Source organism: Amblyraja radiata, chromosome 5 (assembly GCF_010909765.2).
Source record: "Amblyraja radiata isolate CabotCenter1 chromosome 5, sAmbRad1.1.pri, whole genome shotgun sequence".
Taxonomy (NCBI): Eukaryota; Metazoa; Chordata; class Chondrichthyes; order Rajiformes; family Rajidae; genus Amblyraja; species Amblyraja radiata.
The window spans coordinates 15995700-16008725 of record NC_045960.1 but is presented as its reverse complement, the minus strand read 5'-3'; the positions used below and the strand labels follow the sequence as shown (position 1 = coordinate 16008725).

At 47.5% G+C, this 13026-nt stretch overlaps 1 protein-coding gene across 1 annotated transcript in view; it reads right to left on the bottom strand.

Annotated features, from left to right (window-relative positions):
- Positions 1 to 12116, bottom strand: part of brox (BRO1 domain and CAAX motif containing) — a 28942-nt gene extending 16826 nt beyond the window's left edge. Inside the window, exons 1-3 of the mRNA XM_033020659.1 lie at positions 11932 to 12116; positions 3736 to 3842; positions 1922 to 2018 (exon numbers count right to left, since the gene is read on the bottom strand). Of these exons, the coding sequence (XP_032876550.1) occupies positions 1922 to 2018; positions 3736 to 3842; positions 11932 to 12032 (305 nt within the window). The 5' untranslated portion in view covers positions 12033 to 12116. The remainder of the gene's footprint in view (positions 1 to 1921; positions 2019 to 3735; positions 3843 to 11931) is intronic.
- Between the last annotated feature and the right edge of the window lie 910 nt (positions 12117 to 13026).

Below are 13026 nucleotides of genomic sequence, written 5' to 3'. Positions count from 1 at the left end.
CTAATCCCTTCTGACCGCACGTCATTCATATCCCTCCACTGCCTGCATATTGATGTATCGATCTAAAAGCCTCTTAAACACCATTATCGTATCTGCACATTCCAGGCACCCAGTAAAAAAAACACTTGCCCCAAACATCTCCATTAAAAACATTCTCCCTGAACTTAAAGCCATCGGTATTGATATTGGTTTATAATGTCACGTCTACTAGAGATACAATGGAAATCTTTTGTTTGCATGCTATCAATTAAATCAGATAATACTTTCCAAGAGTACAATCAAACCATACACAAGTACAATAGCTAGTCTAGGGTGACATCTCCACCCTGGGTAAAAAGGTTCAGACTGTCTACCCTATCCATGCCTCTCACCATTTGATTTACTTCTATCAGGTTTTCCTTCACTTCATCCAACCACTCCTTGCTGCTAATGTCCTCTAATCCAGACAGCATTCTGGTAACCCTCTTCAGATGTTCAGACAATTCCCAGCAGATGGGGGAGAGCAGACTGAGATAAGTCCCAGGTTTGGAAGTGAGGATATACGGATAGTAGAAGCTCTTCTTGAGGCCTCAACTTAGGGAAGATAAGCTCATGTTTGGTGAACACAAGAGAGGCCTTAGACTTGGTTGATGTACGGTCAGCTGTTGCTCGGTATTGGGAACCCTGCTCACCTGAACCAAGCTCAACTCAAGATTGGAGGTCCTGGGGCTAGCAATGGAAGTGCAACAGAGAGACATTGAACAAAGACTGACTGACCAGTCGGCCAGGAAATGCTCCGTGCCACCTCCAGGCCAATTGCAAAGCAGATTATCCCTTCCAAAAGCAAAACTCTTCAAAGGCTTTACATCTAAAATGACCACAGAAATAGTCCGCAGGTCGGGCAGCATTTTGGGGAAAGATTCAGGGGCAACTTTCCAGATCAATGTCCTCTCACTGAGCTGAAATGCTAACTGAACTGAAGCAGAGGGTGCCCGACCTGATCCAGCTGTCTTTCCAGCATTTGCTTTGTTTTAGATTATCAGTTTATTATGTCACAGTGTGTGGGACATTTTTGGGTGGAAATAAATCACAACATTTTCTGCCTTTGCACTTCAAAGCCAGTTAACAGGTTGTAAAGTGCTCTGGATATCCCACCAAGAAAGTCCATCAATGTCTCTACTTCCCGTGAATATTGGGTATGTCAATGAACACTCTCTTGAACTTCTACAGGTGTACAGTACAGAGTACACTGACTGGTTGCATCAGGGCCTGATTCGACAACCTCCCCGCCATCGAAGGGATCGACAGGAATCACTGCCTCAAAAATGCAGAGACCCACACCACCCTGGCCATACACTCATTTCACCCCTGCCATCGAGAAGGTGATATAGGAGCCAGAAAATTGTAACGCCCAGGTTCAGAAGCAGCTTCTTCCCTATAACCCTCAGTCTATTAAACACTACAACCTCCAAACAGGCTCTGGACTACATAGAATTGGGGACATTATTTTTGGCTTGGCATTATCATTGTTTATTTGTCTGTTTTTTTTCACATACAACTACTGAACCTTTTTGTTGTTATGGATTTTACCGAGCACTTTGTTTAAAGATCCATTGTGCTGATGTAAGTAAGAATTTCATTGTTCCATTTCAGGACATATGACAAATAAAAGATTCTTGACTCTTGATATCCTGTTGCAGCATCAAGCAGCAGGAATGACCAAACATTGAACTGCGTGTGGCACTGTGTCAGGACTCTCAGATACAGCACTGCAGGTTAGGTAGCTGCTGTGGAGCTGTGTTACTGCAAGCAGTCCATACAATGAGGGGTCACGTTGCTAAATAGGCAAACGTGTGTTTGCCAAGCTAAGACCTCTCAAATATAACACAACACTACATCTCATCACATCTACAGCAACGTGAAACGGTTATTGCAGACCCACCTCACTGTGTTACCCTGCAAGGTGTCAGTCCATTTGAAGTTCTGAATGAAACGCAGCTTGTTTTCTTGTGTGGTGCCATCCAGCGATGTTATGAAACCTTGGAGGGTGGAAAGGGGAAAGAAATGAGCAAGGCATGATCAGCAGTGCCTCTTATATAACTTGGTTTTTAATGCAGTTGTATAAGCTTTACAACATAGAACAGCCCAGTAGAAGGCCCTTCAGCCCACAATGTCAGTGTTGAACTCGGGGGTACAGACACTTAGTTCATGAGAGTGGCGACGGGTGGACAGGGTGGTAAAGGGAGCATCTTGCTTACGTCTTCATCAGCCTCACGTATAGAGTACTGGAGAAACAAAGAACTACCCATGCTGGTTTACAAAAAAAATTTGCTGGAGTAACTCAGTGGGACAGGCAGCATTTCTGAAGAAATTGGATACAGTACATGACATTTCATCCCAACCCGAAACGTCACCTATCCGTGTTCTCCAGAGATGCTGCCTGCCTGTCATGTTTCAACTGTACCAGATGATGGTGTAAGCACACTTGGACTATTGTACACAGTTCTGGTTGCCCAGCTATGGGAAGGAGGCCATTCAGCTGCAATGGGGCAGAAAAGATGTATAAGGATGTTATTGGCACTGGAGGGCTTGCTTATAGGGAGAGGCAGGCAGGCTGGGACTGCATTCGCAGCGGACCAGGCAGCATCTCTGGAGAAAAGGCATACGTGACGTTTCGGATCAGAACCCTTCTTCAGAGTTAAATAAATTGTTCAATATGAGAACAAATTAATCCACGCAGTGATCATGGAGACGTTGTCTGTTCAATGCGATGATTAAAACATAAGCTTTTGTTTATAAACAAAACAACCCAATGAGTCTGAAGAAGGGTTCCGACCCAAAACGTCGCCTATCCATGTTCTCCAGAGGTGCTGCCTGACCCGCTGAGTTACTCCAGCACTTTTTTTGTGAACCAGCAACTGCAGGATTCTTTTGATAGTGATCGTTTCTCCAATGCCAGAGCACAATGACAGTACAGTTTGTTCAGTTTCCTTGTTTGCCCGTGTAATCTCTGGTTACTGATTAGTTCACACCTGGGGAATGTATATTATGAACTTTCCAATCAATGGAAATCGTCGTATATAAATGTCACCCAACCTGCTGTACAGGTACTGATAGCTCTGCACACAGCTCAGCCCACATCCAGACACTGCCCATAATTTCAGCTTCCTTACTGGACCAGAGAATAAGGCATACATCCCCACAGCACCCATAAAGGCCTCGACATCCCACTCCTCCATATATAGCTAGTGAAGTCCTTTTGAAACCTGTTGCACAAGGTGAAACCACTAACACCAGTGTGATCAACTATTTTGTTTTTTTGGCATTTTCATGAATAAGTATCAGCCAGTAAAATAGGGATAATTCTTCTAATATTCTAACGCACTTAAGTTCTCCTTTTAAAAAATAGAGACAAAGTGCTGGAATACCTCAGGCAGCATCGTTGGAGAACATGGATAGGTGATGTTTCTGGTCGGGACTCATCTTCCGATATCCTGGCCCAAACATCACCTATCCGCGTTCTCCAGACAATCTGCCTGACCTGCTGAGTTACGCCAGCACTCTGTGTCTCTTTCTGCGTAAACCAGCATCTGCCCATCCTTGTTTGTAAATTCTGATTGTGCCCATTTGTGAGGAGTGTTGCCGTCTACGTTTGCAGCAGCCTCTGCTTCTAAATCACATCATCACACTACTTCTCGATACAGAATTTAGCATCACATTGGCATACGTGCTTTAATCTTGCAATGACATTGTTACCTAGCAAGACAGAAAAGTATGCATCGACTGCCGTTTTCATCTTTTCCATGTTACAATTTACATCGGTAAATAACTCCAGAAGTTTGATCCTTGCGCTCCTCATGTCACTGAAAGACAAAACAAAACACGACTTGAAATTCAGGAACAGAGTAGGCCATTTAGTTTCACCACCTGTGGCGCCTTGGTGGCATTGACAAGCTGGGCCTGCTTCCATGCAGTTCCACTCTATGACCAGCTCATGGGGATTATGGCTGACAGATGATTTAACTTTGATCCCTCTCCTGTGGTTAAATTATAATCCGATTTGTAAATGACTTGTTCCTGGTGACACCAATTGAACCCAACCAGGAATAACCCATTCCTTCTCTCCAGAGATGCTGCCTGTCCCGCTGAGTTACTCCAGCATTTTCAGGAATAACAGACCTCTTGTCCGTGATCAAGGAACCCGAGACATGCACTGACATTTACCCACACCAGCGAGCCAGATATTTACATATACATGAGCACAGGATGGCAGCCACTCCACTTATTCCAGGACCCATAGGGTCTTTTTAGATCAGTTTCGTTTAGAGATACAGTGGAAACAGGCCCTTCGGCCCACCAAGTCCACACTGACCAACGATCACCAGTGCACTAGTTCTATCCTAAACACTAGGGACAATTTACAGAAGCCAATTAACCTACAAACCTGCACATCTTTGGAGTGTGGGAGGAAACCGGAGCACCCAGTCACAGGGAGAACGTACAAACTCCGTACAGACAGCACCCGTAGTCAGGATCGAACCTGAGTGTGTGGTGCTGTAAGGCTGTAAGTCTACCGCTGCGCCACTGTCTGTGATAGAGCACAGAAACAGGGCCTTCAACACAACTCATACATCCCCCTTTCTGTAACTTTCTACAACACTTCAAGAGAAGAGTGGTAAATACGAATGATTCATGAAGCATCCTGAGATTATTTATGTCAGCCGTCACATACAGCAAAATTATAGATGAGGATCTCACTAGGGTCTCCTCGATATCCTGCAGCTCCGCTCTTGCCCCCCCCCCCCCAGTTGTAGCAAGGACAGAGTCCCCCCTGTCCTCACCTTCCATCCCATCAGCCATCGCATACTCCTCCGACATTTTCGTCACCTCCAACGGGATCCCACCACCAGCCACACCTTCCCATCTCCACCCCTTTCTGCTTTCCGCAGAGACCGTCCCTTCCCACCCAAACAACCCCCTCCCCAGGTACTTTCCCCTGCAACCACAGAAGATGCAACATGTGTCCCTTTACCTCCCCCCTCGACTCCGTCCAAGGACCCAGACAGTCTTTTCAGGTGAGGCAGAGTTCCACTTGCACCTCCTCCAACCTAATCTACTGTATCCGATGTTCCAGTGTGGACTCCTGTATATCGGCGAGACCAAGCTGAAAACCTCTGCTCAGTCCGCCTTAACCTACCTGATCTCCCGGTTGCTCAGCACTTTAACTTCCCCTCCCATTCCCAATCTGACCTTTCTGTCCTGGGCCTCCTCCATTGTCAGAATGAGGCCCAGTGCAAATTGGAGGAACAGCACCTCATATTTCGCTTGGGTAGTTTACACCCCAGCGGTATGAACATTGACTTCTCTAACTTCAAATAGCCCTTGCTTTCTCGCTCCATCCCCTCCCCCTTCCCAGTTCTCCCACTAGTCTTACTGTATCCGACTACATTCTATCTTTGTCCCGCCCCCTCCCCTGACATCAGTCTGAAGAAGGGTCTCGACCTGAAACGTCGCCCATGCCTTCTCTATAGAGAAGCTGCCTGTACTGCTGAGTTACCCCAGCATTTTGTGTCTATCATTATTTATGTCGGTGCAGGACTATGTATAAACACAGCGTAAATTTCTACATGGTGAAACCAAAATGTATAAAAATGGCCTTTATTAAAATCTGCCAATGTGCACTTTAACCACGTGATTTTTTTCTATTACAGATCTCAAATTGTGGAGTACAGAGACAAATAAATAAATGACGGGTCTTTGTCCCAAACATTATGGAGGGCACTGTGCCTGTCCAAATGTCTTAAATGTTGTTATAGGTTATAGGCTTTGGCATAGAGGATGACAGCAGTCTAAGGTACAGTGTGTGTTGTTCTTTGTTTTCTTTCTATATCTTTCCTGGTCTAGTTCAGTAGAGACGGCAGTTAGGATGGTGGTATGTTCTCCCTGCAGGAAGTCAGGTGGACTTCCAGTGTCCCTGATGACTATACCTGTGGGAGGCACGTCCAGCTGTAGCTCCTTACGGGCCCCGCTTGGGAACCGGAGCAGCAAATCGGGACGACCTCAAGATCATCCAGGAGAATTAGGGGGCCATGGATAAGGAGTTACAGTGAGCTGGTCACACCTCGGGCACGGAGAGAAAGGAGATGGGTGACTACCAGGAAAAGGAGTAGGCAGAGCCGGCACTCTCTGGCTGGTATCCCCGGTGGCCATTCCCTAGTCAACAGGCATGCCCCTTTGGATACTGCTGGGAGGGCAAGGGCAGCAGCAGTCAGCACCGGGTATAGGTCTAGGGAGGGTAATGTCAGGCAGAGCCATAGCGATAGGAGACTCAGTAGTCAGGGAGGCAGACAGGAGATTCCACAGCAGCAAATGGGGACTCCAGGATAGTGTTTTGCTGGATATCTAACAACTCAATGGCTGCAGAACATTCTCAAGGGGAAAATTGAGTAGCCGGAAGTCATTGTGCACGTTGGCACAAATGACATTGGTAGGCAAAGGGGCGAGGTCCTGCAGACTGAATACAAGGAGCAATGCAAAGGTTACAATGCAGGATTTTCAGCATGGTAATCGGTGGATTGCTCCTAGAGGCAGGAGCTTGTAAGGGTAGGGATGGAAAGATAGAACAGGTGAATGCATGGCTGAGGAGTTGGACTAGGAGTCAGATTTTTGGCCACTGGGACCTCTTCTGGGGAAGAGGTGACTTGTACAAGAGGAGGGGAACCAACATCGTGGTGGGCAGATTTGCTTATGCTACTTGGGAAGGTTTATATTAGATTGGCCGGGAGATAGTACGCATTGCAGGAGTGAGGCTGGAAGGTATGGAAGGCGAGGAAAACAAGTTCAGTGGGCAAGAAAGGCAGGAGCACAGCAGGGAGCGAGGAAGGACTATTGGATTAAATTGTATTTATTTGAATATAAACTGAACGGTCATAGCATTAGAGAGCTTATGCAGGGTAACATTTGTCATAAGGTCATAAGTAATAGGAGAAGAAATAGGCCATTCAGCCCATCAAGTCTACTCTGCCATTCAATCATGGCTGATATCTCTCCCTCCTAACCCCATTCTCCTGCCTTCTCCCCTTAACCCCTGACACCCGTATTGCCAAATGTGGTCAGGATATTTTTCTCAGGCATAATGTAGAGGGCCCTATACTGGAGAGGGCAAAGCTTAATCTAATCTTAGGAAATTGGGATGGGCAAGTGACTGAAGTGTCCATAGCCAAGCCTTACGGCTAAAATAGTTATGTGTCAGGGCAGGGCGGGCCCACAAGTTGAAGTTCTGAATTTGGGCAAGTCCAACTACGATAGTGTTAGACAGGAACTTGCTAAAGATGATTGCAGTAGGTTGTTTGTGGGCAGAGGAACATCCGGAAAGTGGGATGTTTTTAAATGAGTGACGGTGACAGTCCAAGGCATGCATGCTCCAGTTAGAGTGAAGGGCAAGGCAGGTGGGCGTAAGGAACCTTGGAAAAACAAGAGAAATTGAGACGCTGGCCAGGAAAAAAAAGGGGAACATGGGACAGGTATAGGAAGCTGGGATCGTGTATCCCTGGAGGAGCTCCTGGGACTGAGAAGCATACACGAGGAGAACAAAAAGGGGGCATGAGATAGCTCTCCCAAAGAGATTTAAGTACATTAAGGTAATCAGTACAGATAGGGCTGGTGTGGACACATTTGGCCAAAGGGTCTGTGTCTGTGCTATACAACCCTATGGCTCTAAGCCTGGGAACACAAGTTAAAAATAAATAAAACTACCAAGAATCTATGTATAGGCATCTCAAAAAGCATCTTGCCAACTGATTAAAATTCCTTTCATTGGGGATTCACTCACAAACTATTGGGACACCCCACCCCCAACATTATTCTGCATATAACCTACACTGGGAGAGGGGGGTATCTTATGCAGGGTGACTTTAATCTACATATAGATTGGGCCAACCAAATTGGTAGCAGCGCTGAGGAGGAGGATTTCCTGGAATGTATACGGGATGGGTTTTTAAACCCATATGTAGAGGAACCGACTAGAGGGCAGGCCATCCTAGACTGGGTATTATGTAATGAGGATGAATTAGTTAGCGATCTTGTGCAAGGCCCCTTGGGCAACAGTGCCCATTATATGGTGGAATTCTGCATCAGGATGGAGAGTGACACGGTTAATTCACAGACTAGGGACCTGAACTTTAAGAACAGAGACTTTGATGTTATGAGACGGGAGTTGGCTAGGATAGACTGGCAAATTATATTTAAAGGGTTGACGGTGAAGATGCAATGGCAAAGATTTACAGACAGCATGGATGAACTCCAAAAATTGTTCATCACTTACTGGCAAAAAAAATAAATGGGGAAGGCGGCTCAACCGTGGCTAACGAGGGAATTCAAGGATAGTGTTAAATCCAAGGAAAAGGCACATAACTAGGCAAGAGGAAGCATGACTGGGAGAAATTTAGAACTCAACAGGAGGGGTTAAATAAGTTCTGTCTTCACTAAGGAAGACACAAACAATCTCCCAGAAATACTAGGGGACCAAAGATCTAGTGGGAGTGAGGTACTGAAGGGAATCCACATTAGTCAGGAAATGGTGTTAGGGAAACTGTTGGGACTGAAGGCAGATAAATCCCCAGGTCCTGATGATCTGCATTCCAGAGCACTCAAGGAGATGGCCCTAGAAATCGTGGATGCAATAGTAATAATTTTCCAATGTTCTCTCGTCTCTGGACCAGTTCCTGTGGACTGGAGGGTAGCTAACGTAACCCCATTATTTAAGAAAAGAGGGAGAGAGAAAACGGGGAATTATAGACCAGTTAGCCTTACATCGGTAGTGGGGAAGGTTCTTGAATCGATTATTAAAGATGTTATAGCCACGCATTTGGAACGTACTGACAGGATCGGTCAAAGTCAGCATGGATTTATGAAGGGGAAATCATGCTTGACTAATCTTCTGGAATTTTTTGAGGATGTAACAAGTAGAATGGATAAGGGAGAGCCAGTGGATGTGGTGTATCTGGACTTTCAAAAAGCCTTTGGCAAGGTCCCACACAGGAGATTAGTGTGCAAAATTAGAGCACATGGTATTGGGGGTAGGGTATTGACATGGATAGAGAACTGGGTGGCAGACAGGAAGCAAAGAGTAGGAATTAACGGGTCCTTTTCAGAATGGCAGGCAGTGACTAGTGGGGTGCTGAAAGACTCGGCGCTGGGACCCCAGTTATTTACAATATAAATTGACGATTTAGACGAGAGAATTAAATATGACATCTCCAGGTTTGCGGATGACACAATGCTGGGTGGCAGTTTAAGGCTGCGATGAGGATGATATAAGGCTGCAGGGTGACTTGGATAGGTTGGGTGAGTGGGCAGAAGCATGGCAGATGTAGTATAATGTGGATAAATGTGAGGTTATCCACTTTGGTGGCATGAACAGGAAGGCAGATAATTATCTGAATGGTGTCAGATTAGGAAAAGGGTAGGTGCAACGAGACCTGGGTGTCCTTGCACATCAGTCACTGAAAGTAAGCATGCAGGTACAGCAGGCAGTGAAGAATGCTAATGGCATGTTGGCCTTCACTGTGGGGATTTGAGTTTAGGAGCAAGGAGGTCCCACTGCAGTTGTACAGGGCCCTAGTGAGACCGCACGTAGAGTATTGTATGCAATTTTGGTCTCCGAATTTGAGTAAGGACATTATTGCTATTGAGAGAATGCAGCGTAGGTTCACCAGATTAATTCCCGGGATGGCCGGACTGACATATGATGAAAGAATGGGTCGACTGGGCTTGTATTCACTGGAATTTAGAAGGATGAGACGGGTTCTTAAAATTCTTAAAGGATTGGACAGGCTAGATGCAGGAAAAATGTTGGGGGAGTCCAGAATCAGGCTCAAGAATAAAGGGTAAGCCATTTAGGACTGTGATGAAGAAAAACTTTTTCACCCAGAGAGTTGTGAATCTGTAGAATTCTCTGCCACAGAGGGCAGTGGAGGCTAATTCACTGGATGTTTTCAAGAGAGAGTTAGATTTAGCTCTTTGGGCTAAAGGAATCAAGGGAGATGGGGAAAAAGCAAGAACGGGGTACTGATTTTAGATGATCAGCCATGATAATATTGAATGGCGGTGCTGGCTCGAAGGGCCGAATGGCCTACTCCTGCACCTATTTTTCTATGTTTCTAGGATACTCCAGATGCATCATAATTATTGAACACCACATGAAGAGACAAATGTGACTGTAGTTACCAGAGGGACCTCCCTGCTGTGTGCAAGATCACTACTGTCCTCCCAGTCAGGTCATTGCATGGTTCCATCTCTCCAGAAGAGTAGGTGCCACAGCCTTCAATGTCTGACATATTTGAGAAGTGCACGGTGCACCAGTAACAACTGTGCACGGCCTTTACTGAACTCACCAATGTATTTGACACCATTCATCAGGAAGGGTAATATAGCATCCTCCCCCCTCCAGATATAACCAAGTGCAGAAACTTGTCTCAATCTTTTGTCTGTACCATGATGCTAACTGGGATGTTCACAAAGTCACAACCTGTGTCAAACATGGACCCCAAGTACTTCATTAAACATTGTAACGCCCCACTTCATTTACAATATCTTCCCACAGAGCAGAACTAATGGTAAACTGCTTCAGTTATGTCCACTCTGGAACCAAAGTCAGACTCAGGATTCACAGAATTCCCCATCTTCCAGACCAACTCATTGCCGCCCTTACACTTTTCTAATTTGCACTTTCCCTGCAAACTCTGATGCTATATTCTGCACTCTGTTTAATATTCATTTGCTACCATCTGATGTACTCAGGTATGGTATGATCTGCACTAATCTCAGTACAGGTGACAATAATGAACCAATTCTACCCCAACACCGTCATCAGACAACAGTCACTCCGTTATGAGCTCATTCACCAAACCACACAAGGAGGTGGGTCTTGCACTCACCTATAAAACAAAAATCTCCTTACATATCCAGCTACAATGACGTGCAAACAACAATAGTCCACATGGGCCTTTTCCCAGGAATTACGTCAAGAGTGTTTTATTGTCATATGTCCTAAAACGGAACAGTTACATTTGTACTTGCAGCAACATAACAGATGTATAAACATAGAAACAAAGAACTGCAGATGCTGGTTTATATCATAGTCAGACACAAAGTGCTGGAGTAACTCAGTGGGCTTGGCAGCAGCATCTCTGGAGAACAATGATGGGCGACACAACGGCTCAGGACCAAGCTTCAGCCTCATTCTCCAGAGATGCTGCCTGGCCCGCTGAGTTACTCCAGCTATAATAAACATCTGTAAACACTGTGTAAACACCATAATAAACAACAACAACAAATCAATATATAAAACTCAAGCAATAATAGCGCAAAGACAAAAACAGTTCGGAGGTTAGCTGGAAGTGGCGCTGAGGTTGTTGGTGTTGAACCAACACGGTGCTGGAGGGACTGAGCGGGCCAAGGCGGTCCCTTTCCTCCAGCACCCGGTGTTTTGCTCAAGATCTCAGCGTCTTGTGTCTCCCAGTTCAGCGCTGAGGAGGACACGGGGAAGAGCGGATGCTGGAGATGGGCAATGGGTGGGTGTCCGGGGTCCGGGTCGCCTCTCCATAGACGCTGCCCGGCTGAGTGACTGCGGGACAGCTCGTTGTGTCTCCCTCAGTCCATGTCCACCAGCTCCTCTCTCCGTCCCCAGGGGGCAGCGCTGAAACCCGGCCGAGCTCTGCTCCCCCTCCCTGGGTGAAGGCGGCGGGCAGTGCGCGGCGGTGCGGTCACCTCGGCCCCCGGACCGTCGCCCAGAGGCGGGCCCTGGGGATGGAGGAAGCCCGAGGCCCGCAGGGAATGGCTAATGACCGGGCCAGACGGGGCCGCCGCAGCGGGAGGGAGGGAGAAGGCCCGAGGCCTGGGTCTCGGGTTGAGGGACTCGCCCCGCGCCCCGCTCCCCGCTCCAGTCCGTACCTGCAGGCCTTGGCGGCGGCGCCGGTGGTGGCCACCCCGTACAGGTTGAAGGATGCGGGCGCCGTGGCCTTCAGCGGGTTGCGGTGGAACCAGTGCGTCATGGCGGCTACGGGGCTCCGCGACCAGTCGGCCCGAACTCCGGCTGCTGGACCCCACCCACCGGAAGTGACGCCCGACCTCCGGCTGCTGGGCCCCACCCGCCGGAAGTGACGACAGAACCACCCCCGCCCCCCGCGACGTCACCAAATGGGGGAGGGTGCGGGCTGTTAAGAGTCGGCCGGGAGCACCAAGCCCGGCCTCCCCGCACAGCGCCCCCAACCTCATAGAGCGGAACGGCATGTTGAGCCCACACCGACCAACATGTCCCAGCTGCACCAGTCCCACCTGCCTGCGCTTGGTCCATAACCCTCCAAACCTGCCCTTCCTTAACCCTCGAGCTGTCTCCTACCATCCCCCCGCCCTCGGGCTCCTCCTCCTCCCTTTTTCCTTCCTTCTCCCCCCCCACCCCCCATCAGTCTGAAGAAGGGTTTCGGCCCGAAACGTCGCCTATTTCCTTCGCTCCATAGATGCTGCTGCACCCGCTGAGTTTCTCCAGCATTTTTGTGTACCTGCCTAACTGGTTCTTAAACGATGGGATAGTCCCAGCCTCAACCACATCCACTGGCAGCTTGTTCCATACACCCACCCCCCTGAGTGTGAAAAGGTTACCCCTCAGATTCCCCTTCATCTTGAACCCATGTCCTCTGGTCCTCGATTCACGTACCCTGTGCATCAACCCGATCTATTCCTCTCATCATTTTATTCACCTCTATAAGATCACCCTGATCATTGATTTATTGATACTTTATTACCATATGTGCCATGTCACAGTAACATTTTTCTTAGTTTTGTATACCATGCAAAGAGCTGCCACATATCGGGTGCCTATGAAGTTACAAATTGTTTATTACAGTCCCCAATGGTTTCTTTTTGTTCTCAGCGACCCCCGTCTCCAGCCCCTCTTTGTTCTCAGCAGAGCGTTCAAGACTGACCTCCAGCTCCCACCGTGGGCTCGATCACCTGTCATGGGCAGCCTCTTCCTTGCCGTGAAATTGT